The sequence below is a fragment of the Chiloscyllium plagiosum genome, chromosome 5, assembly GCF_004010195.1.
Source record: "Chiloscyllium plagiosum isolate BGI_BamShark_2017 chromosome 5, ASM401019v2, whole genome shotgun sequence".
Taxonomy (NCBI): Eukaryota; Metazoa; Chordata; class Chondrichthyes; order Orectolobiformes; family Hemiscylliidae; genus Chiloscyllium; species Chiloscyllium plagiosum.
The window spans coordinates 84,811,431-84,837,535 of NC_057714.1; the positions used below are offsets into that span (position 1 = coordinate 84,811,431).

Below are 26,105 nucleotides of genomic sequence, written 5' to 3' on the forward strand. Positions count from 1 at the left end.
TGTAGCTTTATTTAAAAGTGCTATGCTACTCCTTGATCAAGCTCATCAAATAGTTCAGGCATCATAATTATAAAATAGCAAACAATTACTTCACAAATCCTCAGACTTTTAGCAATACAATACCAAATAGATTTATTTATAGTCAAAGATAGTTATTATTCTCAAATTCCAAATTTTACATCAGCATTATTATAACACTAGCAGTTATAGTGTGGAATCAGTTACAGTGGGAGAAACAATTTAACTTTTTAAACTGTTAACTGAAGTGATAAAGTGACCTACATCGTTGAAGGATACTGTAGTACTACTTCTCATTTTCAGCAGTTTTCTCCCGAATCCTTTATTACACCTTGTTCAGGCAGGTTAGCTCCAGTACATCAGAAGCAGCCACTGCTCATATTGGGGCATCGAATGTGACTGTATGAGATGTTCAAATACAGAAGTGAAAGTAAAATCTCACTGTGCATTGGATTTACGTTGCGATGTCCAGTAGAACCTGCTGCATTTAATTCAAGGAAGTGATTTTAGTTTTCTTGAAAATGGAGCGCTGAAATTAATACGGTCATAATGACACCCTGGGTAGTTCACTCAACACCAAAGACTGAACTTGGGACATTCCAGGTTAATACAGCTAACTATTTAAAATTGCCTGAACTATTTGATGAGCTTGATCAAGGAGTAGCGTAGCACTTTTAAGTAAAGCTACAGACCTTCCAAGAATAATGAAATGCATTTAGCAGAACAAAACCCAGCTGCTACACTTGATTCTATATCATGTTAATCATGTTTATGCTATTTGTAGAAACAAACAGGCTACATCACAAAAGGAAGTACCAGAAAATATTCTACCTAATAAGAGAACTAAATTACAAAATTGTTAATGGTTTGGAACCATTTAACAATTATTTTAAAAATAACTCAATGAAACACAGGATTAAGTGTAGATATTTTCTAATCAACCTGTTCGCAGTTTATTGCATTCTACAAAACAGGCCACAGTAAATATATTGAAAAATGTATCATGTACGAATCGCTGATCAACCAGAGTACAGAGTTCAAACAAAATAATATTGAAGCATCTAACATTTTGCATTTCCTAAATGCAACTTAAAAAGCACATAATTTCAATGTTATCTTCAATACAATTGCATGCTCTGAAATCTAGCTTAATGAAAACTTTGAAGTGGTATTCTTTTACAGAAATAAAATCTCAACAGCATTGATTTCAAGAAGATTAAGTGAATGGGATCGTACATAGTTGATTCAATAGTGCTGCCCAATAACTGAAACACCTAAATTTATTTCTACATATGGCTTTTCAACCTGCCCAACTCAAGCTCTTTAGTCTTTTCTTAAGAAATGTTTGGATTATTCAAAGGACTGCAGCAAAAATCATCTAATGTTATTAATGAAGAATGAAATTGAACAGCACAGGGATTACTTACTTAAATCTCATTTATGATAACACACTTCAAATTTAGATTTTCAATTTTCAGCAAATGTACAGTGCAACAACCACCATTGCAAGTGAGCTACACCTTTAACAACTGACATTTTACAATTACTAACCAATCTTCAATTTGCATATCTTAAAAAGATTTAATGATTAAAGAAAATATTGCAGTTTTTCTATACAATACTTACAAAGTGTAATCAATAACGTACTTCTATAATAATAGTGTCAAATGTATACACATACATTGAAGGCAAGATTAAAAGAACATTAAATGCAGTTTAGCATTTAGCTAACTGAAAAAGTCAAATGTTTCCAATTGTTTTTCCAAATGCTTCCTCCCTTTGGTTAGCACAGAACAGCTTCTAAATTCATCCTATGGTATGGATGCTACAAGAATCGTGTAGTTCCATCATTTCAAGAGTTACAATTCGCGTGTCTGCATATTGGAATGCATTTGTTAAGCACAACCAGTAAAGTGATAAGTTTTTAAAAAACTCAGCAAGATTTTATTAGAACAGTCTTAATTACCAGTTTATGAATGAAAGAATGTTATTTTAACATCTGATACAAGCTTACTGTTCTCTTGCATTTATAAGATGTTTATTCAGCTAGACTAACAGCAGTGAAAATTCAGTTATATTGAAGCATTTTAACACCAAAGTGTTCCCAACACATACCACATACACTCCAAAGTTCGCAAACCATATGAAACATTTCTGAGGTTGGGGGCTGGGGAAAGACGTAAGTAGTTCAGCACTAGAGTGTGTAAAAATACAAACAAAGAGAAGGAAGAAAATATATTGCATCTACAATGGGCAGATTGTTTCTCGATGAAACTAGACCACATGAACATGTACACATGAACCCTGACCCCCTCTGATGAAAACAGTTGCAGAGAGTTTTAATATGTAACTGTTGCAAATTATGAGGATATTTTTGACATTACAAGCAAAATGTTTTATGAATACTGACTCTAGATTGCATGCCTAACACTAATCTGGGCTTTGGGCAAATTATTGGGGATTATTTTACATGATGTGAACAAAGTGTGCAAACTGCAATGTCAACTCTAGATTTTATACAAATAGCTCACCAATTGTTTAAAATTGGCAAGAGATAATTTCATCATAAATTTTACAGTTTACAGCAAAGAGCAATATCCACTACAAGAACCTCCACTGTTGGCGTCAGGCGAATCAGATAATCTAAGTCTACTATTCTGACTCTCACTTTCCCATAAACCTGGAGTCTGAATAATTTTTTCAACGAGTTCTTCAAACGCACACTGCACACCATCACGTGTTTTTGCACTTGATTCTGGAAAATAAATGTTTGATAAAGATTTAGATGACATTTGGTGTGTTTTTAAGTGCTCAATAAGTTACTTTCAAATGTGAAGAAAAATACAAGTGTGCAGATGCATAATAGCATATTGTAATTGTTTAACTGCAAGCGAATAAAACTAATCACATTATGCATCGTAACCAAAATAAATACAACATACTCCAAAACAAAACTATCAAGCGGTTCTAGCAACACCTAAAAGGAATAGACAACCACATCTTCCTCATCAGGTATCATTGGCCTGCTCCACGAGTCTAACTTAAGTTGATTTCCAGCATTGACCTTTTTTTTAATCTAGCAGAAAGGGAACAGTTAAATTAACCAATAAGTATATTCAATAGCAATTGTTGAAATTCCTTATATGATCCTCCAACTACTCTTTTTCCTCATTTCCGCCCAATTCAAAAACAGAAATTCAGCAGTTACTTCTGCGAACCTACCTATAAACAACATAGAATGTTTCCTTGCAAACTTGAGGCCTTCATTCCGGTCTACTTCACGGTTTTCCTTCAACAGAACAGCTTTGCATTAATAAATAAAATAATCAGTTTTTTAAAAAATGTACCTTACATAAACATCATTATAACTTTAAATTCTGTTGCAATGATAAGAATTCAAAAAAAATTTTGCATAGTTAAGCTATTTAAATGTTTAACGTAGAAAAACAACCTTAAAAAGGATGCTACGCCCAGAAGAGAGCCTGAAAGGAAAGGAAGGTGCAATCTAGTGCATGTCATCATAGTTAATCCCACACCCCACCAGGACTGCAATTGCTACGTGGACCTCTGCTATAGCTGAGCTATAAAAGGTTCTTACTCCAAGAAACACAATGATCAGAAATACAGAGTATCTTTCACACTGGTGCTCAATAGCTGTAGAATACCCATTAACATAGGCCAAAGTGATGCCTTAAATGCATACCCACAATAAGAATGAATTATCTGATTACAGTAAATACAGATTTCTTATTCTCAGGTGCTTATTGCGCCAGAAAAAATTAGTGTATTAAAACTCTCTTGTTGCACAGTGATAGTGTGCCTACGTTTGAATCAGGAGGTCTGGGTTCAAGTGCCACCTGCTCCAGAGGTATATCATAACATCACTGAACAGGTTGATCAGGAAATACTTAGAACACAGTCAGAAAATGTCACAGGGATAGTTTATAAAGATAAGACCTTGAAGTCAGCCTCTCTGATTACTAGCATACAAGCACTTGATCCACAAATATAAAAGTCCTTTGTTATTTTGACAAGTAAAATGGATTAACAACTCAAAAGACATTTCATATATATTAAATAGGGGTACAAAATGTAATTTTAAAATGTGCCTAATTTGGTATGAATTTGATAGAATTTGCGTAATTTGGTAGAAAGTTGGAAAAAAGCAAGAAAACAAAGTGTGAAAGTATCTTGAATTCCAATGGAAGACACAGAAGTGTCAATAATTGCCACATAAAATGAAAAACTTCGCAGTATTATTCCACTCAATCGGAGACAAATCACACTTCTTAATACCTTCTGATGGACATGGATGATCACAAGAGACTTTGTGGAAGATCTAAAGTAGAATCATTTGTTTTTATAATGCTCAATGACTTCTATTTTGATCTCCAAAGTGTTGGTATTCCTTGCATTTGCAGTTTCAAAATTGCAGCAAACTGTAATTGAGGTCACTGTTTTGTTCAAAGACTCACCACAACAACAAACTCGACAGAACAGGTGTTTAGCTACTATATAGAAAGAATTAAATTCCAAATATAGTGGTCAGCTTGGGCTATCACAATACAGAAGATAATTTTAGAAAACTGTGCGCCTGTTCTGGCAGGCCATAAAAAATGTTACAGTACAGATCTATTGAATTTTTACAAAAATGAAATGCAAAACTGACAAGCTAATTTTGGAAATCAACTGTTCATAAAAATATTAGTCTTTTTCCCCAGTCAGCTGCTGCTGCGTATTTCTAGCATTTTGATCTTAGTTCAAAATTGAAGAATCACCTATTAGTAAGTTTAGACTTTTCAAATTAAAGAAACAATAAGCAGTCATTCAAAATTTTGAGAGGAGCTCAATTTATATAGTTTATATGAACCAATAACAGCATACTTTAAATATTATTACATGTATTTATTTTCCAATACTGGAAAGATTTTAGTAATTAAATTTGTACTTGAACCTGATACCAATGTCTGAGTAGAAGGTCATCAGATAATATTCTGAGTTCAGATTGTGCAAATTGAAGCAATATTCTTTGTGATAATTCAATTACATTCTAGTTTTCAAAGATGGCCACCAATATGTAAGCATTTAAAATGAACTTCAACACAATCAAGATTCATTAGAAGGCAGATGAAACAAGCAATATCTGAAAGGAAAGCAATGTGATCACAGTTAGCTAATTACTGTTAAGGAAGATATGGATACCTGCATTGTGAAAGTGCTCTTATTTTTAAAACTATTAAGCAACACCAGAAACATTTTAGTTAGTGTTGGAGCATTCAACTGATTTTAAAAAATTGCAAAGTGCTGGCATTCTGATTTGCAAGGATTGAATGGTCCCAACACAAAATGACCAGCAGTACAATAAATTATTACACAAAGTTTGATATAGCATCATTCAAAAGGAAACTTTAAAATATCTATACAAGCATCTATATAATCAGTAGCAAGCAATAAGACAAGGACGTGCCTTGAGGCAGAGCACACATGAAGGATGAAGCATGCACACGCATACATAAAAAGTCTCAACAGAAATCAGTCTCCCAACCAGCAGGTTAGTCTGGACTATGGAAAATCCCTGCATACATAAACAACAAACTTCGAACTGCAGAGAAAACCATCGGACTTTGCTTCTACAGTGAAAACACTCTGTACTGTACATTGCTCCATCTACTGGCTTAGCCTTGCAGCATGTTGGGAAAAACAGCATAATGCAGATAGACATGCTCAAATAGCTAAGTTCTATTTCGTTTTAAATACAAAATACTCAGCTGCTAATGCTACCAAATTGCCTGAAAATATTTATGGACTAAGAACAGGCACTATTAAGGAACAAATCCCAACTCTACCATCGAAAAGGGTATTTCAGAAACAACTTAGCAGTATATACTCGAGTAAAAGTCGATGTCATAAAAGCCGACCCCCTATTTTTGACCAAATAATTTGGAATTTTCCATACATCTTGCATAAAAATCAACTCTAATTCTTCACAGATAACAGAGCAACATTTGAGAGTGAAGGTATTATCCTTACATAAATGTTACAGTGAGGAAATGAATTTGTTTTTAGTTAGTTTATTCGTTTGAAAAACTAAAACAACAGATGAGAGAAAACGGAGGGAAATAGTAAGAATTTGGCACACAAGTTTAAGACACATCAGGTCAGCGTCAGGTGGCAACTTTTTTTTCTTTACTCGTTTAGTTATTATTTGGGCTTCTGCTCATTATGATATATATATTCAGCCCCTCAAAAGTAGTAACCACGTAATAGTTGACCCCATAAATTTAACCTTTAAAAACATAGTCTAAAAAATTTGACTTTTGCATGAGTATATATGGTACTTATAAGATTTGAGAGGCATAACATTATGCAGTACAATAAACTAAAAATAAAGAAACGTAACAAAATCTAAATTGCTGCACTTACTTTATCAATTTTGTTTCCGACTAGCATTTTCACAATATCATTTCTTGTGCAATATGTCTCCAGTTCATTCAACCAATTTTCTAATTTTACAAAGGTCTCTCTTCTGGTCACATCATACACTGGAAGAAAAGCATTTCCAAATTTATTATATGCAAATAGTTTAATCTTGAAGACAAAGCAGTACTGAATGGATTGTTAATTGGACTGCAATATATTTGGGACTTCATATCTAAAGCCTATTTTATGGTAGAAAAGGTACATTGCTAAGAAATTTGAAAGTATTAATACATGGTATGTATGAAATCAGACGTTTACCTAGTATAACACCTTGTGCCCCTCGGTAGTAACTAGGAGTCAAGGTCCTGAACCGTTCCTGGCCAGCAGTGTCCTGAAATCAAAGAACAATGACATAAAATGATGACAGTGGTGTCAGGTGGAGTAGAGAGAAAAGAGTTTTGTATTTGTCATTTAGTTGCCTTGTTACATTTTAATAGTTTACAGTATTAATATTTGGCTAAAGCAGAATAAAACTTAATTAAGTGCTCAGCTGGAATTTTTTGAAAAGATGAAACAAAATTAATTTTAGGTGTTCATTATATCTTCTGTAAAAGAGAAATATACAACCATATTTCACCTACTAAACCATTTGTATGAAACAATAGCTGGAACCTCTAAACTAGAAATGAAGTCACTTTTTAACTGCAAGGTAATAAATATTTTATGCTTGAAATCCAATTTGATTAGGAGAAAATGAGGACTGCAGATGTTGGGGATCAGAACGTGGTGCTGGAAAAGCACAGATCAGGCAGCATCCAAGAAGCAGGGGAAATCGACGTTACGGACATAAGCCCGATGAAGGGCTGATGAAGTGTTTATGCACGAAACGTCAATTCCAATGCTCCTCGGATGCTGCCTGACCTGCTGTGCTTTTCCAGCACCACACAAATTTGATGTTTGGAATTGTAGGTCCAAATAAGGACTGAAGACAAAACATTTCTGTTAGTTTCAATTTTTAAACTACTGAGAGCTTTGTCTAAAATACAAACTCAGTCTTGCTCGCTTCATTTATATTTTCATTTAACATATATGTATTTTGACCTCATTACTACTACTTGAATACATTTGTTATGCTCAAACAGCTGCATCTTAGTAATCCTGAGCAAGTCTATTTCATCCAAGTAAATTAAAAAACTTTTATGGAAAGAGTGCCAAACAGATGAATATTTTAAAAACAAAAGACAACCAATGATAACAGTACCTAAAAAATCCTAGAAAGTGATGCATTAATGTTGCAAGCATGTTTATAAAGGTAACAGACAGACAGCACAAATGAGAAGCTTCTCCATTTAGTGGCATGGATTAACATGGAGAAGAATAACAAATATTGTGTGGAAAATTCTGGCAAGTAGAATTAGATTAAGTATGTAAGCGTGCCAATGCTAAACTAATGGTATATGCTTCACCAACTGTAAAGGGTTTTTCACTTATTGCTAAATTCAACATTCTAAAGCCCAGCAGATTCCACTTGTCTTAACAATGACAGCATGAGGATTTCAGCTCACTAAATGTCAGAGTAACAAACCCATAATTTGGCTGTAAGCGCCCCCCTATGGCTAAAGACAGCAACAGCCAAAGTCTATGGGTTTTTTTTTAAGATACAACCTTTATAAAAGTCAAGAATTCTTAAACTATTTCTGAAGATTGAACGCACCCAAGCAGCCAGTAGCATAATTTTAAACATGCCAGATGGTGATGCCAGATGATCTTATAAAACGAGCTACATTGGTAAGACGACAGATTTTTTAAAAGTGACCTCATGGAATGGTAAGGAGATTAATTACATAGCGAATGATCCAAAAGTTTGTCTAAATTGTCAAGAATTAAATGTGAAGTTGAGCCAATCCAAGAATTTTACTTGAAGGATACAGAAGCAATTAAACAAAAAGAATGGGTGGGACAGGTTTTTCTGAACTCCTTCACTTTTGAGAGCAAGACAGTTCTGATAGTGATCCATATGTAACATAACTGGTTCCAGAGGGTGAAAAGATTTATAAACAATAAGACATTCTTAGTAGCAAGGAAATCATTACAGCTAAGCTAGTACATATGCCCTTGATTTTAACCATTCCTCAAAATTAGAGTTGAAATCTGAAACTCTACCTAGATTTAGCAATATTCATAGCAGAAGACATGAACACTTGTTCAAGCAGAAGGGCGAACAAAACCCAATTTAATCACATGTTAACTCCAGGGCTGTGAAAGGTTATCACTTACTCTATGAATTTTGTGATTTATTTGATGGCTTTCAAACCTATCCAAATGTATAATGTTAATGAACAACACAGCTCAAGTTAACAGAATTCTGTTAAACAAAGACTTAGCAAGAGTGGACTGTGACAAGGTAACTGCTTCAATTGCCGTCGTGAACTTTTGTACTTTCTAATTAATGGTAATCTCAAATCTTAACACACTCTCCACAGATGATACCCACCCTGCTGATTATTAAACAGTACATTTTGCTTTTATTTCTAGATTCCACAGAATTTTACTTTTGCATTTTTAGATATTGTCTTTAGTAAGCTTCTATCTGAAACAAATCATTCTGGTAATTTATTTAGGTGATTCAAAATAAATTAGCTTTACTACATAATTGCAGACCATTCATTTTAGATTTTGTACTCAGTTGAATGCCCTGGTGGCATCAGGATCTCTAATGATGGTTTGGCAAATCAGCATCTGAAATGTACTAGATCCTAATCAGTAAGCATCCTGGCACTGGGAATTAAATATTGAGTTTGCATTAAATTTTCCTCATTCAGACACTACTCATATGGCACAAATTAACAGGTACAATTGCTAATCAGTAGATATTAGTTGGATCTACTAATGTCAGGAGACCCAGCTCAGTAAATGTTTTAAAAAGGGCAGAGAAAGAAGTTTGAGGTAACTAAAGCATTGCTAACGACAGGCCAAAATGAACATTTAGCCACTCGAGACTGAATTAACTTTGCATATTCCCACATTTACACTCTTCAACAATTGCCCTTTCACCATAACATCTTTATAATAACACTAAATTTTGCTCATGTGAAAACACATCAAAAACGTAGCTGTTCATCATATCTGACCTCTGTAGCATTTGCATAGCTATTTCAGTGCAGTTTCTGGTCAAAGGTAAACCCGAGGATATAAACAGTGGAGGATTTAGTGATGGCAATGCCAATGAATGTCAAAGAGCAATTGCAATACTCAGATGTTGGAAATGGCCATTACCCAGCACTTGTGCATGTTGCAAATGTTGCTGTTTGACAGCCCAAGCCTAGATATTGTTCAGATCTTACACCATTTGGACACCTACTGCTTCATTCTGAGGAAATGTGAATGGTGTTAAACATTGCGCAATCAGCAACCATCTCCACTTTTGATGTTATAATGCAGGGCAGGTTATAGATGAAACAGCTGACGATAGCAGGGCTTAGGACACAGCTTCGAGGAACCCCTGCAGTGATATCCGGAAGTTGAGATGGCCAAACTTTCAACAATTAACTTCCTAATCATTCCAACGAAATCGGATATAAATTATTGCAAACTTTGTTGCAATGATAAGCCACCACCGACTGCTAATTTGGTTTTAGTACTCTCCAATGTACCTGTAGCCAGATCTGCTCCAGGAGACCGTGCAGTCAGACAACAAGTGTTTAAGGATCAAATTTGGTGTTTAGCTTTAGTACTGCACAACACAAGGCTTAACAAGTTTGTGCCCACCTCATCTAAACCTATTCTTGTACTTGCTTCTCACACTGTTTATATTTCTCTTCCTAAAAAAAATTATTGGCATGTAGGCTTCATCAAAACAACAATCAGGTGTTAGTGAGCTTTACTTTTGAAACACTACAGACAGTATTGGTTAGGGTACTCCCATATGACTATTTGGCAAAGCATAGTGTGATTAAAGGCAGTCAGCATGGCTTTGTGAGGGGCAGGTCATGCCTCACAAATCTTATGGAGTTCTTCGAGGAGGTGTCAAGACAGGTCCAAACCTATCCAAGCAATGGATGTGGTGCATTCTGGGCTTCAGCAAGGCATTTGATAGGGTTCCCCAAGGCAGGCTCATTCATAAAGTCAGGAAGTATGGGATACAGGGAGATTTGGCTATCTGGATTCAGAATTGGCTGGCTGACAGAAGGCAGATAGCGGTTGTAGATGGAAAGTATTCTGCCTGGAGGAGAGTGTTGAGTGGGGTACCGCAGGGCTCTGTTCTTGGGCCTCTGCTCTTTGTAGTTTTTATAAATGGATGAGGAGGTTGAGGAGTGGGTGAGTAAATTTGCAAATGACACAAAGGTTGGAGGTGTCATTGATAGTATCGAGGGCTGCTGCAGTGTGACATAGACAGGATGCAGAGCTGGGCTGAGAAATGGCAGATGGAGTTTGACCTGGATAAACGCGAAGTGATGGATTTTAGAAGGTCGAACTCGAATGCTGAATATATAGGATTAAAGACAGGAGTCTAGGCAGTGTGGAGGAACAGAGGGATCTGGGTGTGCAAGTACATAGATCCCTCAAAGTTGCCACCCAAGTGGATAGGGTTGTTAAGAAAGCATAATGTGTTTTGGCTTTCATTAACAGGGGGATCGAGTTTAAGAGCCACAAGGTTTTGCTGCAGATCTACAAGTCCCTGGTGAGACCACACTTCGAATATTGTGTCCAGTTCTGGTTGCCCTATTATAGGAAAGATAAGGAGGCTTTGGAAAGGGTGCAAAGAAGGCTTACCAGGATGCTGCCTGGACTGGAAGGCTTGCCTTATGAAGAAAGGTTGAATAAGCTTGGACTTTTCTCTCTGGAGAGAAAGAGGAAGAGAGGAGACTTGATCGAGGTGTACAAGGTAGTGAGGGGAATAGATAGAGTCAATAGCCAGAAACTTTTCCTCAGGGCAGGATTGACTGGTACAAGAAGCCATAGTTTAAAGATATTAGGGGGAAGGTATAAAAGGAGATGTCAGAGGTAGGTTCTTTACGCAGAAAGTTGTGAATGCATGGAACGTGTTGCCAGTGGTGGTGGAAGCACACATGGACAGCAATGAATGGAGTGATGCGTGGGTTAAGTTATTTTATATTAGATTAGGAATAATCCTCGGCACAACATGGTGGGCCAAAGGGCCTGTTCTGTGCTGTACTTTTCTATGTTCTATGATATATAAGAATTTCTAAGATTTTGAGTCAGCACTAAAAAACAGTACGTGCCCAAAGCAAGAAAGTATGTAACTTGGAGGTGACTGTTTTCTCATGCATCCTGTCCCCCACCACTGCATCCTGCAAATATATGCAGTGACCAAGACAACTGGTGTGGTTAGTTAAATTAATGGACCAGTCGCCGATCAAGACACCTGTTGTGTCCTGGATGGTGAATTCTTTGAATGTGGTTGAAACTACACTTGTACCTACACAAGTAGAGAATGCATGGTCACAGTTCTGATTTCTGCCTTGTAGATGGAGACAGTTTGTTTTGGGCTGGTTGGCGTCAGATGGTGAGTCACTCACTGCAAAATATCCAGTTCCTGACACAAATGTAGCACCTATACAGTGCGTGCTATCTGACCTGAAATTCAACAGGATCATAGTAACTCACCAGTATGTTGAAGGTGGGTCAGTTTGCAAGTGTCACTCACATCAACGGAAGTGTTCAAGATCTCTCTTGCTGGAAATGGTCATAATCTGGCAGCATAAAATGCTACTTTTCACTTTTCAACCCAGCTTGACACTGCCCAAACCTTGCAGACTGTGGGCATACAGTGCTTCATTACCCATTTAATTGAAAATGAGGGTGAAATGTGATCATCAGTCAACAGCTCCATTTCTGACCTTATGATGGACAGAAGATCACTGATGACATTGCTTTGCGAAACCCTGCAGGGATGTCCAGACACAAACTATTGGCTACTCCACAACCATCCTCCGTATGTCCCAGGTATGACTCCAGCCACTTCACAGTCTTTCCTTAATTTACATCATCTTCTGTTTAAGAATTCCTCTCAATAGCACATTTCATTAAGTGCCTTGATGCAAAGTGTCTTGCTTCATTTCTGGAATTCGTCTCATATTGTGAAACCCAAATAAAACATTGGTGAACAAGTGCTATTTATTTCATTCTGCTTCACCCTTTTGTGATGGATGATGTCAAATCTAAATCAGAACCACTGATGTCGCAAATATCATAAGTTATCCCTTATCCTCATTGGCTGTATGAAAAACAAAAAACTTGATTCACAAATGCATTTCTTCCTCTTTATTCTATATCAAATACTTTTTTTTAAAATTAGCTTTCTACAAAGGAACAATAGAACCACATAAAACCATGGCACAAAGGTCTTTTTAAATTTATGCTTCCTGTGTTTCTAAACACAAAACGACGCTTGTATAAACTAGTCTGACGTCCTTCTGTAGAACTAAATATGCCGTACAATTTGAATGAAATGTTAATCATAAGCCTGGTCTATCCTCTCAGATACACACAAAAGACTCCATTATACTACTGTTGCAAGTGAGCTTTCCCAGTCTCCTGATTAACATTTATCCCTCACTTGAAAACTAAAATCAGATTAGCAATTGTCACACTGCTATTTGAGACTGTAAGAAAATTTGCCAGCGCTGCCTGTACATTTCTTCAAAATGAAGTTTAGAGAAATACAGACCAGAACTGTGCTATTTTACAAACAGTAGCTGGTCAATGATTATTCATACAACACATTCTGCATTTCTACCTTGCACCTGGTTGCTAATCTTTCCACCTGGTTGATGCTACCTCGCAAGAGTTATGTAAAAGGCTGGTACCATAAACTGGAATACCAAGATGGAGCACAAAACCAATTAAACTTTCATTCAGAACACAGGCTCCTTAGCCATAACAAGATGTTTTCATCCATGCAATTGTCAAAAAGACACATGGCATAGGAACAGAATTAAGGTATTCATACCATCTAGTCTGTTCACTTTTTAATGAAATCATGGCTGACATGATAACCCCAATTTCACTTTCCTTTCTTTTCCCATAACCATTCATTCCCTTGTCGATTAAAAAGGAATATCAACCCTGAATATTCTCAATCAGCCGGCTTCTACAACCCTTTACAGTAAGGAATTCCACAGACTCATTACCCTCTAAAAAGGAAGTCCTCCATATCAATGTGTTAAATGGTTCGACCAGGCAAAAGTGAGGACTGCAGATGCTGGAAACTAGAGTTTAGATTAGAGTGCTACTGGAAAAGCACAGCAGGTCAGGCAGCATCTGAGGAGCAGGAAAATCGATGTTTCGGGCAAAAGCCCTTCAGGAATGGCTGATGAAGGGCTTTTGCCCAAAACGTCGATTTTCCTGCTCCGCTTTTCCAGCACCACTCTAATCTAAATGGTTTGACCTTACACTGAGATTATGCTACTTTTGGAGTGTTGCATTCCAATTGGAAGTATGTTGTGAAACTTGAAAGAGTTCAGAAAATATCTACAACAATGTTGCCACGGTTGGAGGATTTGAGCTAAAGGGAGAGGTTAAATAGGCTAGGGCTGTTTTGCCTGGAGCATTGGAGGCTGAGGGGTGACATTATAGAGGTTTATAAAATCATGAGAGGCATGGATAGGTTAAATAGACAAGGTCTTTTCCCTGGGGTGGGGGAATCCAGAACTGGAGTGCGTAGGTTCATGGTGAGAGGGGAAAGATATAAAAGGAACCTAAGGGACAACTTTTCCATGCAAAGGGTAGTGAGTGTATGGAATGAGCTGCCAGAGGAAATGGAGGAGGCTGGTACAATTACAGCATTTAAATGGCATCTGGATTGGTATATGAATAGGACGAATTCAGAGGGATACGGGCCAAGTGCTGGCAAATGGGACTAGATTAGGTTAGGATATCTGGTCGGGATGGACCAATTGGACCGAAGGGTCTGTTTGCAAGCTATACATCTCTATAACTATTGGAAGCTGGTGGAGGTCAATGGGAATTTGATTACATGGAGATAGTTGACAAGCAAGCAAAGTGAATAGTGCAGTAGATGATGCATTCAAATAGGTAAAAACAATGACTGCAGACGCTGGAAACCAGATTTCTGGATCAGTGGTGCTGGAAGAGCACAGCAGTTCAGGCAGCATCCGAGGAGCTTCAAAATCGACGTTTCGGGCAAAAGCCCTTCATCAGGAATAAAGGCAGCGAGCCTGAAGCGTGGAGAGATAAGCTGGAGGGTGGGGGTGGGGAGAGAGCAGCACAGAGCACAACAGACCAGTGGGGGAGGAGATGAAGGGCGATAGGTCAGGGAGGAGAGGGTGGAGTGGATAGGTGGAAAAGGAGCTAGGCAGGTCGGACAAGTCCGGATTATGGAATTATTTTGGAATTGGGGAAATACCCATAGCTTAGAAAAATTCTTGTGTGTTTCAGTTTAATAGTTTTGCAGAAATATTGGCTGAAATTGGATGTGTTTTTCAGTTGTTCCTTACCAAAGGAGATGGTTTAGAGCTATTAAGAAATATGTTACCTTAGTGTGAGCAGTTTAGCTAGTTAGTTCCAGACCAGACATGTTTAGTTACAACCACAGAGGAGTTATTTGAAGCGGAGAAAGTCTAAACACCAAGGCTCCAAGGAAAGGCCATCAGTTTCTCAAGACAGGGAATTGAAGCCACAGTTAAGCCCTATAAATAAGGAAGACATGGGAATTTTCTCTGGTGTGCAGTGCTTTTGAGATTAACAGGATTGTATTTTACCATGTGTTTCAAAATCATAAGAGAATTACGTGTGAACAGTTTATTATACTTTTGCATAATAAATTTGTTTTTTGTTGAAACTAACTTGCAGCATTACACAGACTTGTGTGTTGGTGAAAGACCTCACTAAAACCAGCAAATTAACAAAAGATTTATCAAGCCATATTGCATTCTGGGATCTGATTTGTTCAGTGATAAGAAGCTGAGGATCACATAATATATTGTAAATAACTGTGGTCCCAGCACTGATCCACTTGGTACTCTACTAGTTATAAGTTGCCATTGTGCAAAGGTCCCTTTTATCATAACTCCATTTTCTAATAGTTAGCTAATCTTCTACTCAGGCTAATATGCTACCCCCAAACCCTGTAGGTTCTTAACTTATTAAGCAGGCTTACATACACAACCTTATCAAAATGATTTTTGGAAATCTCAATATATTGCAGCTTAATGATTCACTTTTATCTTGCTTGGTGGCACCTCAAAACATTTCAATAAATTAGTTAAGCATTTCTTCTTCGTGAAGCTCTAATTGATTATAATATGGATTTCCAAATTCTGGATTAGTGGTGCTGGACGAGCACAGCAGCTTAGGCAACATCCGAGGAGCAGTAAAATTGACGTTTCGGGCAAAAGCCATGGATTTCCAAATGCTTTGCCGTTACATTGTCTATAATAGACTCTAACTTCCCAATTAAACTAACAGGAGAAAAGGCAAGTATTGCATCAGTCCATAAAACATCAAGTTTAGACTGCACGTGAGATCACTACAGACAGAAACATGATTTAAATGTTAAAGCCACAAACAAAACCACCAGGCTGGACATGAAAAATATTATGAAGATTCAAAATATACTGATCTCAAGAGCAAAGTCAAAAACTAACAAAGTAACTTTGAGACAATTATTTTAGTACAGGACAATTATAAATTAAAGGCAAATTCTAATTACGCAGTCAAACATAGATTGAATATCATTGCAGAGAAATGTCTTTATCCTATTCTTACGAAGTTCAATATCCTGCCTGATATTACACATTTGCTTTGCTGTTAAATATCACATACATATGCAGACATATACATCTCCACACAAGCATGTGCATATGTATATAAATAACTTTCACTCTAAATTCTTAAACTCAAATCAGGACACATTACATTTCCCACTAAGCTATGAAAATCATTTCCATTTGTAAGGCTTTTTTATTTCATCATTTTTGTATCAGACAATATGGTGAACAGAATCATTCTTTAGCCTCCAGATATTGTAAGAATATATTTCATATGGTGCACTAAGAAGCCACAGAAATAATTCACAAATCTGAAACAATGAACTAACTAGTTTCTGGGGGCCATTATTTACCACTAAAACTGATGCAATTCTTGTAATGTTATTAAAGAGTCCAAATTTTCATTTGGACTATTCATGTGAAGTTAAATATTTTAATTTCAATAGTCAGATGAGCAATCATTGATGTTAGCAAAAGGTTTCCAGTTGATGATATTTCAAAAATACATGTTGCAGCATAAGGATCAATCACTTTTTTGTTTTACAGTCATGGCATACAGTTCTTACAAATGTGAATATTTACTGCTGAATACAAACCATTTTGTATTGACTTATTGAACTTAATAAAAGGTATCGGCAAAAGTTCAAGTTAATAAACAGTCACAATTTGTGCCTAATAAGACTGAAATGTCACCAATTATATAAGTGTGCTGTTTCAGTCAATTAAGCTTAGAACTTTGTATTTGCATATGAAAATGATTCCAAGCTTCACAACAGACCACACTGAGCATTAAAATTCTTTACAGTTTAGTATGCAAGGCTCATGACTGAAGTAAGTTGATTATGGTTTAAGGGTGAAATGCTATTGTCAGTGGAATTATAATAGTACATAATTTTAGAGAAATGGGGAACAAAACAATTGGCAGAAAACCAGAAAAACCAATCATGCATTTTGCTACACATTTAGCCAGAGTCATATCCAAAATGAAACTTAGGGATAATAATTTTCCTGTGTTTTACAGATAAAATATTTAGAGAGAGAAACGGCAATGACAGGTCAAACCGAGGCACTCTATCTTCTGGTGGTCAATTAAATTGAAAGATTTTTTTGTTAAAGAAACATCAAAATAGATTTAGACAAATCTATTCAAGTGTTAAAAGCAAAGACCCAGAATTCACTTCAACTGTGAAATTAACAATGAACACCATATTTAAAGTGCTGTACTGCCTGATCCGACAGTGATGAATTTATGCCACAATTTTCTAGCAAGTTTAAAGATAGTGAACAAGTTGGAAGAGGTGAACCAATGTCTACTACAGATCCATGGAGCCAGGAATTTAGGCTGTTTTTGCAAACAAGCTTAGAACTTGCACTGTCTGTATGTAATGTGAAAAGTTGCTTGCAGTTGTTGACATCGTTATTAGTGGTCAAACTTCACTTTCAATTCTCCACAGATTGCCAAGACTCAAATCATAATTTTAAATGCACCAAAAAAAATTCAAACTGAACACGCACGCAAAGTGCGTGTGCTGCTAACTTTAGTTTCTAATGTATTATTTTAAATTTTGCCGACATCAATTACTTATCAATTCTAAATATATGCTGGGTTACTGTTCCTAATTCAGAACATTTCTCCATGGCTTATGATAAGTAAGCCTCTGGGAGGGAACTGTCTGAATAAAGCTAAGTCTATAAGAAAAACTAAACAATCAATCAAACTGCTAGCAGTTATGTTCAAACGTTAAACTTTTAGCAGAGATATTTTCTTTTCTGGCATTAAACCCTAGACCTACAAGATATTTTAACTGCATTCTCAATCCTGCAATAGATCATTTACTAAACAATGTATTATTTGCAAAACGGACACGACCTTTAAAACAGATGCAAGTCTTGTATTTACAAGACTTAACTGAGATCAAAATCTCTCTGCACAATCTGACAACCTTGATTTTTGACTCAATTCTTACTCATGTTTCTGAACCAACAATTCCCCACTCTCAGTCCATCCACACTCCCCAGTTTGTCATAATCCAAGATGTGAAACTGGGTCAATAGTATGATTAGAACACTGTGCCCTTTACCCTTTCCATAGGTGTTCTGCCAGAGAACTTAAGTCATGCTTCAACAGCTCCCTGTTGGATGACCAGATTCTTGTTTCACGTTACAAATCAAATTGCCATGTTCTTGGAGAATAACCACAAGAAGGGACTTCTGCCAATTCTCTTGTGAGAAGCAGCCAAGGTAGTTATTAGAGGCAATATTACATCTCCAGAAAGAAATTGAAAGCCTTGGCCTCCTGAAAATTTCTGGAGGAAAGGACTAAAACAGCTGCAGTCATCAAGAGTTCATATTACTGAATTACAGGCTCAAATGAAGTGGATGCTCTCCTGATCATACAGGGTATTCATTCAGTTCACAATATTGATTGTTACAAATACATAGACAAGGCAAAATACTTTCTGGCATATACACAGTGTACAAAAATCTAAGTTGGGCTACTTCCCTGATGCACTGTTAGGAAGATCAATCTATTTCTGAATCCAAGGCAATCTCTCTGGAATTTTAGTAATTCAATTTTGATCTCAGTTAATCTATATCAGGTGCTACAATAGTCATAAATTATTATTCTTAAGTAATTTGAAAAAAATGTTGATTGATGCTTGTTGATTTTTTCACTGGACAAAGTCCAAAGACTTAAAGCAGACAGGGCAAGCCCCGATCCAGAAATATTCCCCATAGTTTATGGTAAGTATTTGCTCCTGAACTGGCTGAGGTACTTGCAAATAGTGATCCAAAATAGCAGCAGTAGTATTATTTGACATTAGCTGGAGTAGCATTGGTAGCATCCATCAAAATCATGGAGGTTGGTCAGTCAGAATTGCCCCTTCTCAAATACTACTAAATTTCATTTTCATATAGGTAACCCTAAGTTTATTTCTAATTATTAATTCTACTTATTTATTATTTAGTGCTAAGAATTAAAAATGAATTGTAAAAGACAATGACAATGACAGATACAGAGTAAAAACGAAGCATTGGAAGGATCAGAGATAACAATCAGAAGCAAAAAAGCTCACTAAAAAAAATCAAGTTCCTTGAGTTTATCAACAATAAACAATTACTCAAGAACATTAACACAGTGAAATCATAACTGAGTTAGTGAACAACTAAGGTCTATTCCATTATTCCGCTGACATGAACAGAACCTTCAAGTGTCACTAAGTCTATATTCTCCCATGCGGCGTGACATGCAAACTATCAGAGACTGCTAATTACCTTACAAACATGGATTGACAAGAATGTTAATTCTAACATTGCTAGTCTAGTTCTGAAAATCATGGAAAATGTTACAATTTGTTGAATGAACTGTATTTTGATTTTTTAAATGACATACTTACCTGAATTATTATCAAGTGCCTTACTGACTGTGAAAACCCAATTTCATATTTGTGGAAATATCAATCATGATTTTAAAAAATTGATGTTTTAAAAACAAGTCTTTATTTCTGTTTTAGCTCTATCTTAATACAGCTCACATTTATTTTGCTACCTTAATGATATTTCAAAAATTAAGGATTTTAAGTATTTCTAACTTTGTACCTTGGTTTGAGAGTATTTCAGGTTTAATTAGTTGCTTATCCCTGCCTGCTGACATCAATGCTACTGCACACTAAGACATCCCCTTGATTTGGTATCAGATTCAAACTATTATAAGGAATGGGAAAATTGCCATCACCGAAACTGCTGGATTTGTGTCTTCAATTTTGCTTGTGATCAACGAGCAGAATCCTTGCTTGACAACTGACCACAAAAATCCACATAATTGTGGCATGTAAGATATGGAGTGCAACAATGCTTATGTAGTGCATTCTTATCTGGAAGTTATTTCTGGCTAGTCAATAGTGGAAGAATCTTATAGTGGTAAAAGTGATCTTGGAAGCCAGCTAGACCCTCATCATCTCTTTTTAGAAAAGCCCACCCTAACCTTTGCCAATCAGGCTCTCAACAGGTTAACAGCAAGTCTTTTGTGGGACAAAAAACTCAAGGCAGAACTGCCACCCGTCAACTGCCAGGCATTTGAGGCTGGCAGCTCTTTGGTATTTAGCGGCATCATTGGGAAGGCTGTGGCTGGACTAATCATTTACTAGGATCTGGCAGGGATGTCAGAAACCAGATGAAACTCAGGGACATATAATTGTCATGTGTTAATTAAGTGATAGGCAGGTGAGAATTGCACTGGATGTTGACAGGGTGAACAAGTAATGAATGTTGATGAAATTTTGTGGTGTGCAAGTTGAAATAATATTCTGTACTATAAAAATATATGTCTGGACTCCATGTAACCAACCTTTAATCCATGGCTTCAATAGCTGGCGCCAATGACTACATTCAACAAAGCCCTCGGATCAAGGAAGTGAGAGGTGAGGGTCATGGTAGAAGTAGCAAAGACAGGGAGGTAGCTCTCAGCATACACCACCATCCCTGATGCCAAGTCAATCATGTGGAACACAATTCTGCTCCTAAAAAAGCAGCTCCAGAATTAGGTTAGATTAGATAAGATTCCCAAAAGTATGGAGACAGACCAACAAATCCACACATACTCTCCAAAGAGTAACCCACCCAGACCCATTCCTCTACCCTACCCCTGACTAATGCACCTAACACTGTGAGCTATTTAGAATGGCCAATTCACCTGATCTACACATTTTTGGATTATGGGAAGACACTGGAGCACCTGGAGGAAATCCACACAGACATTGAGATATTATACAAACTCCACACAGAGACACCCAAGGTGGGAACCAGGTCCCTGGTGCTGTGAGGCAGCAGTGCTGACCACTGAGCCACAGACTAAAAGAAGTCTATAGACTAGGTTATAGACTAAAAAACATGATCTCAAAATTAGTGACCTCCAGATTACAAATGCATCTCAATAATTAATACAAGAACAACCAGATTAAAGGAAGGAAGCACTCAGATTATTGGGGAAAGTTTTAGGATGGTAGTCTTCAACGCAGACAGATCAGGTAGAACTGAATAGAGGAGATCAATAACTTCAAAAGTTAACCAAAATCTAAAAAAAAAGACTTGCTTTTACATTCCATGTTTCACAATGACAGAAAGTCACAATGGTTTTATAGCCAATAAATTACTTCCAAGTGTATCATTACTATAGCAATGCACAAAACAAGACAGTCAGTTTGTACACAGCAAACTCCTACAAGGAGTAATGTATTAATGATCAGATCATCTGCTTTTATGATGATTCAAGGTTAAATATTGACCAGGGCACTGGAATATCTCCCCTGCTCTCCTTGAAACAGTGTGATATTACCTCTTACATCAAGCGGAGAATCGAATGGGCTCGATTTAAAATTATGATATGGAGGATAGCATCTCCAACAATGTATTTTATTCTCCATTCTTTCATTTCCATTCTCAAGAAAATACAGCTTTTGAACTTGTTAGCCCATTTCAGAGCGCAGTCAAGAGTCAACCACATTGCTTTGGGTCTAGAATCACATGAAGGATGGTCCAGGTAAGAACGGCAGGTTTCCTTCCCTAAAAAGAGGTTTCAGAACAAATGATAACTGCCTTGCCATGATCACTGACCCTAGATATCAATTCCAGAGTTATTAACTTAAATTAAGTTCAACGAGTGTGAAGGCATCTCCCAGAGTACTGGCCTCTGGATTATTCGTCCATTGACGTCACCACTATTTCTCCATTTCAGTTGAGCATAATACCTGTGCCGTGCTGCATTACTACACTATGAGTTTTGCATTAAAGTCTGGGTGCAGAACTGCATTTCTGTTCCCCACTGACAATACTTTGGTTTCCTCTCTCTAGCACCGTGCACCTCCATTTGGCAGTTCTTAGAGTCATAAAGTTGCAAAGCACATAAACGGACCCTTCATTCCAACATGTCCATGATAACCAGATGTCCTAAATTAGTCTAGTCCCATTTGCCAGCTCTTGGCCCATATGCCTCCAAACCCTTCCTATTAATGTATCCATCCAGATGCCTTTTACATGTTATTGTACCAGTCTCCACCATTTCCTCTGGCAGCTTATTCCATACATGCACCACCCTCTGCATAAAAAAGTTACCCCTTAGGTCTCTTTTAAATCTTTCTCTTCTCACCTTAAACCTATGCCCTCTAGTTTTGGACACTCCCACCCCAGGTGTTATTCACCCTACCATATCCCTCTATAAGGTCACCCCTCAGCCCCAGATGCTCCAGAAAAATAGTCCGGCCTATTCAGTTTCTCCATATAGCTAAAACCCTCCAATCCTGGTAACAACCTTCTACATCTTTTCAAAACCTTTGAGTTTCACAAATTTCTTCCTACAGCAGGGAGACCAGAACTACAAGCAGTATTACAAAAGTAGCCTAATCAATGTCCTGTTCAGCTGCAACATGATCCAACTTCTATACTCAATACATTGATCAATAAAAGCTCGCATACCAAACACCTTCATTATTATACCTACCCAAGATTCTACTTACAAGAAACTATGAACCTGCACTCTCTTTGTTCAGCAACACTCCTCAGGACCTTCCAATTGAGTGTATAAGTCCTGCAGCAACTCACATTTATCCAAATTAAACTCCATCTCCCACTCTTCAGCCCATTGGCCAATCTGATCAAGACCCCATTGTACTCTAAGGTAGCCTTCTTCGCTGTCCACTACACTTCCAATTTTGGAGTCATCGGCAAACTTTGTAACTATACCTCCTATGTTCACAACCAAATCATTTGTATAAATGAAAAGCAGTGGGAGAAAAGTGAGGACTGCAGATGCTGGAGATCAGAGTCAAGAGTGTGGTGTTGGAAATGCATAGCAGGTCAGGCAGTATCGGAGCAGGAGAATCGATGTCGCCAGCATAAGCCCTTCATCAGGCATTTCTGAAGAAGAGAGTATACCATGAAAAGCAATGGACCCAGCACTGATCCTTATGGCATACTTCTGATCTATAGGGAAAGTACTATCAAGCAGACCACAGCTGAGAGAACAAAGGGCTGAATGCTGCAAAATCTAGCTAAGGATCACTTTTGGAGAGTTTCATGGAAGGTTTACTTTCATCATGAGAACTATTTCAGCTTCGTGAGCTTTGAACAAGTCAGCATCATTTCTTTATACTAAAACATCCCTTGCCATTGCACAGACATCATTATGAAGAGGTATGGACTCAACTTCTGAATCCAAGGCTGACTTGAAATGGATTTTTCAGCTAATGCTTTCTGAAATTTCTCTCTCCTTTGCCAATCTTGGCAGAGTTACACTTTTATCTATAGGTGAGCTTGAAGTTTGTGCTTTCTTTTCAAATTAAAAGGACTTACAATGGACTGATGAGTTCTAGAGTTGACATCATACTTAGATCTGGAATGCTGGATGCCTTTCACATTTCGATATTTGAAATGCCTATGTTTTTAACCCATTCAACACTGTCTTTGGCTCAGAATCATCATGAGATGCCAAGTGACTTAAGGACATAACAAATTGTATGGCTATACTCAAACTATCCTGCTTGATTAAAAAAAAAGGTATTAGATCTTTTTACTTGTAGTTTCTCATGTTGCCTTAGTTTTACGGCAATACATTCACTATTATGGTAATTAAAACAAAATACTGTGAATGTTGGCAATCGGAAATAAAAACAAAGTGCACGAGAAACTGAGCAGATCAGGCAACATCTGTGAAGCAAGACACAGTATTAACATTACCAGTTTAATAGAATCTGATAGACCGAACCATTGTGGAAAGAGTCCTTACTCTCGGAAATATTAACTCGATTTCTCTCTCCAAAGATGCTGCCAGACATAGGTTTCTCTAGCACTTTGTTGTGATAATGTTGCTGCAATTAGTCACTGAATACATAAATTTGACACCATGTTAACCCTAAACAATGCTTAAAGTCCAATCAGAAAGCAACAGGGTAAGCTCGACAGCTGGCATTGCTTTTTGAAACAGATACAGTGGCAAGCAATATTTCAAAGCACTGCCTTGAATCATGTGAAGAGAAATAACAAAACAGGACTGTGATAAACAGATTACAAATATTACATGATTGAGCTGTTAAAAGGGTCAAGCAGCCTGGAAAAAAATAAAGTCACCAGAACACATTCACTGCACTAATAAATGGACTGAAACCAGGAATTAGAGGACAGCACTACTGGCACTGAAAATTAATTGGCGATGATGTTGCTGCCTTTATGGACAAGTCTATACAATTTTATGGTATAATTTTACCCAGACCAGAGATTCCTCCTTCAGAACTTTAAACAGGGTTAATCTGTTGTCAAATACAGTGCAATCTAAAGAACACTCTTTTGAATTTGTTTTGACTCACCCATATTGCAAGTTTTGCTTTATTTCCATCAACTGCAATTGTTTTTACTTTGAAGTCAACACCTGCATAAAAACACATGCATAAACTATTAATCTTAATTCTGAAATAATTACATTATTTTGTATTTAATCTGAATAATGATCAATCCCACTATCATATATACAAATGTATGAAATAGGTGCAAAAGTAGAATTTTAAAACTGGGGTTTGTTTTTTTAGCCGGGAGTCAACAGAGGATCACAAGCATAGAGATAATGGACAAATTGATCTTGGTAGCAGTTTGTTTTAGTGCTGCTGCCTATATCCTATAGGTGCACAAGCAATAAACGGTATAGATTAGAGCTTTTGCAATAGGAAGAAGAATAGAATTAAGTGATGTTAAAAAGATGGAAACAGGTCGAGAAAGGAGCAAGGTTTGTGGTTGGAAAAGGAGTTTTTATCCCGCAGTCAAACACAATGGCTTCAGTTTTCTCAATACTGAGGAACAAGATGCTGAGAAAATCTTTTCTTTGTGAATTAATGTAATTATCACTTCCACAATAATTCATTAATATTTTCTCTCTAACAGGCTCTGAAGTTTAATTCGTGCATATTTTAAAATCCAAAATAAGCATCTGCAGCTTATATTTTTTGATTTGATTTATTATTCACATGTACCAAGATACAGTGAAAATTGCTGTTTTGCATGCTATCCAGGCAAATCATACCTTGCATAAGTATAACAGGGTAATAGAATAGAATCTAAAATATAGCATTGGAGCTACAAAGAAGGTGCAGAGAAAGGTGAACTCTAAAAATGAGAGGTCCATTTAAAATTCTGACAACAGCACAGAAGAAGCTGTTCTTGAATCTGTTAGTACATGCTTTCAAACTTCTGCATCTTCTGCCCAATGGAAGAGGGTGAAACAGAGTGTAACTGGTCAAAGTCTGTGAGAAGATCTGTAGCTCGGGTGCTCGTTGTTGTGGTTGTGTTCACCGAGCTGGGAATTTGTGTTGCAGACGTTTCATCCCCTGTCTAGGTAACATCCTCAGTGCTTGGGAGCCTCCTGTGAAGCGCTTCTGTCATGTTTCCTCCGGCATTTATAGTGATTTGTATCTGCTGCTTCCGGTTGTCAGTTCCAGCTGTCCGCTGCAGTGGCTGGTATATTGGATCCTGGTCGATGTGATTATTGATTGAATCTGTGGATGAATGCCATGCCTCTCGGAATTCCCTGGTTTTTCTCTGTTTGGCTTGTCCTATAATAGTAGTGTTGTCCCAGTCAAACTCATGTTGCTTGTCATCTGCGTGTGTGGCTACTAAGGATTTCTAGAGTGATGGTACAGAGAACACCTAACGGAGAATTCACCACAAAGATATACAGGAAAGCCACACACACAGACCAAGTCCGAAACTACGAAAGCAACCACCCCAACACACACAAAAGTTGTTGCATCAAGACACTATTCAAAAGGGCCACAACACACTGCAGTACACCAGAACTGCAAAAAGATGAAGAAGAACACCTATACAATGTATTCGCCAAAAACAGATACCCGTGCAATTTCATCAACAGATGCC

At 37.1% G+C, this 26,105-nt stretch overlaps 1 protein-coding gene across 1 annotated transcript in view; it reads right to left on the bottom strand.

Annotated features, from left to right (window-relative positions):
• Window positions 1-945: 945 nt before the first annotated feature.
• Window positions 946-26,105, bottom strand: part of LOC122550054 (ras-related protein Rab-18) — a 43,598-nt gene continuing 18,438 nt past the window's right edge. The window contains exons 3-7 of the mRNA XM_043690511.1: window positions 24,548-24,609; window positions 6,757-6,829; window positions 6,442-6,560; window positions 3,241-3,307; window positions 946-2,773 (exon numbers count right to left, since the gene is read on the bottom strand). Coding sequence (XP_043546446.1) covers window positions 2,598-2,773; window positions 3,241-3,307; window positions 6,442-6,560; window positions 6,757-6,829; window positions 24,548-24,609 — 497 coding nt within the window. The 3' untranslated portion in view covers window positions 946-2,597. The remainder of the gene's footprint in view (window positions 2,774-3,240; window positions 3,308-6,441; window positions 6,561-6,756; window positions 6,830-24,547; window positions 24,610-26,105) is intronic.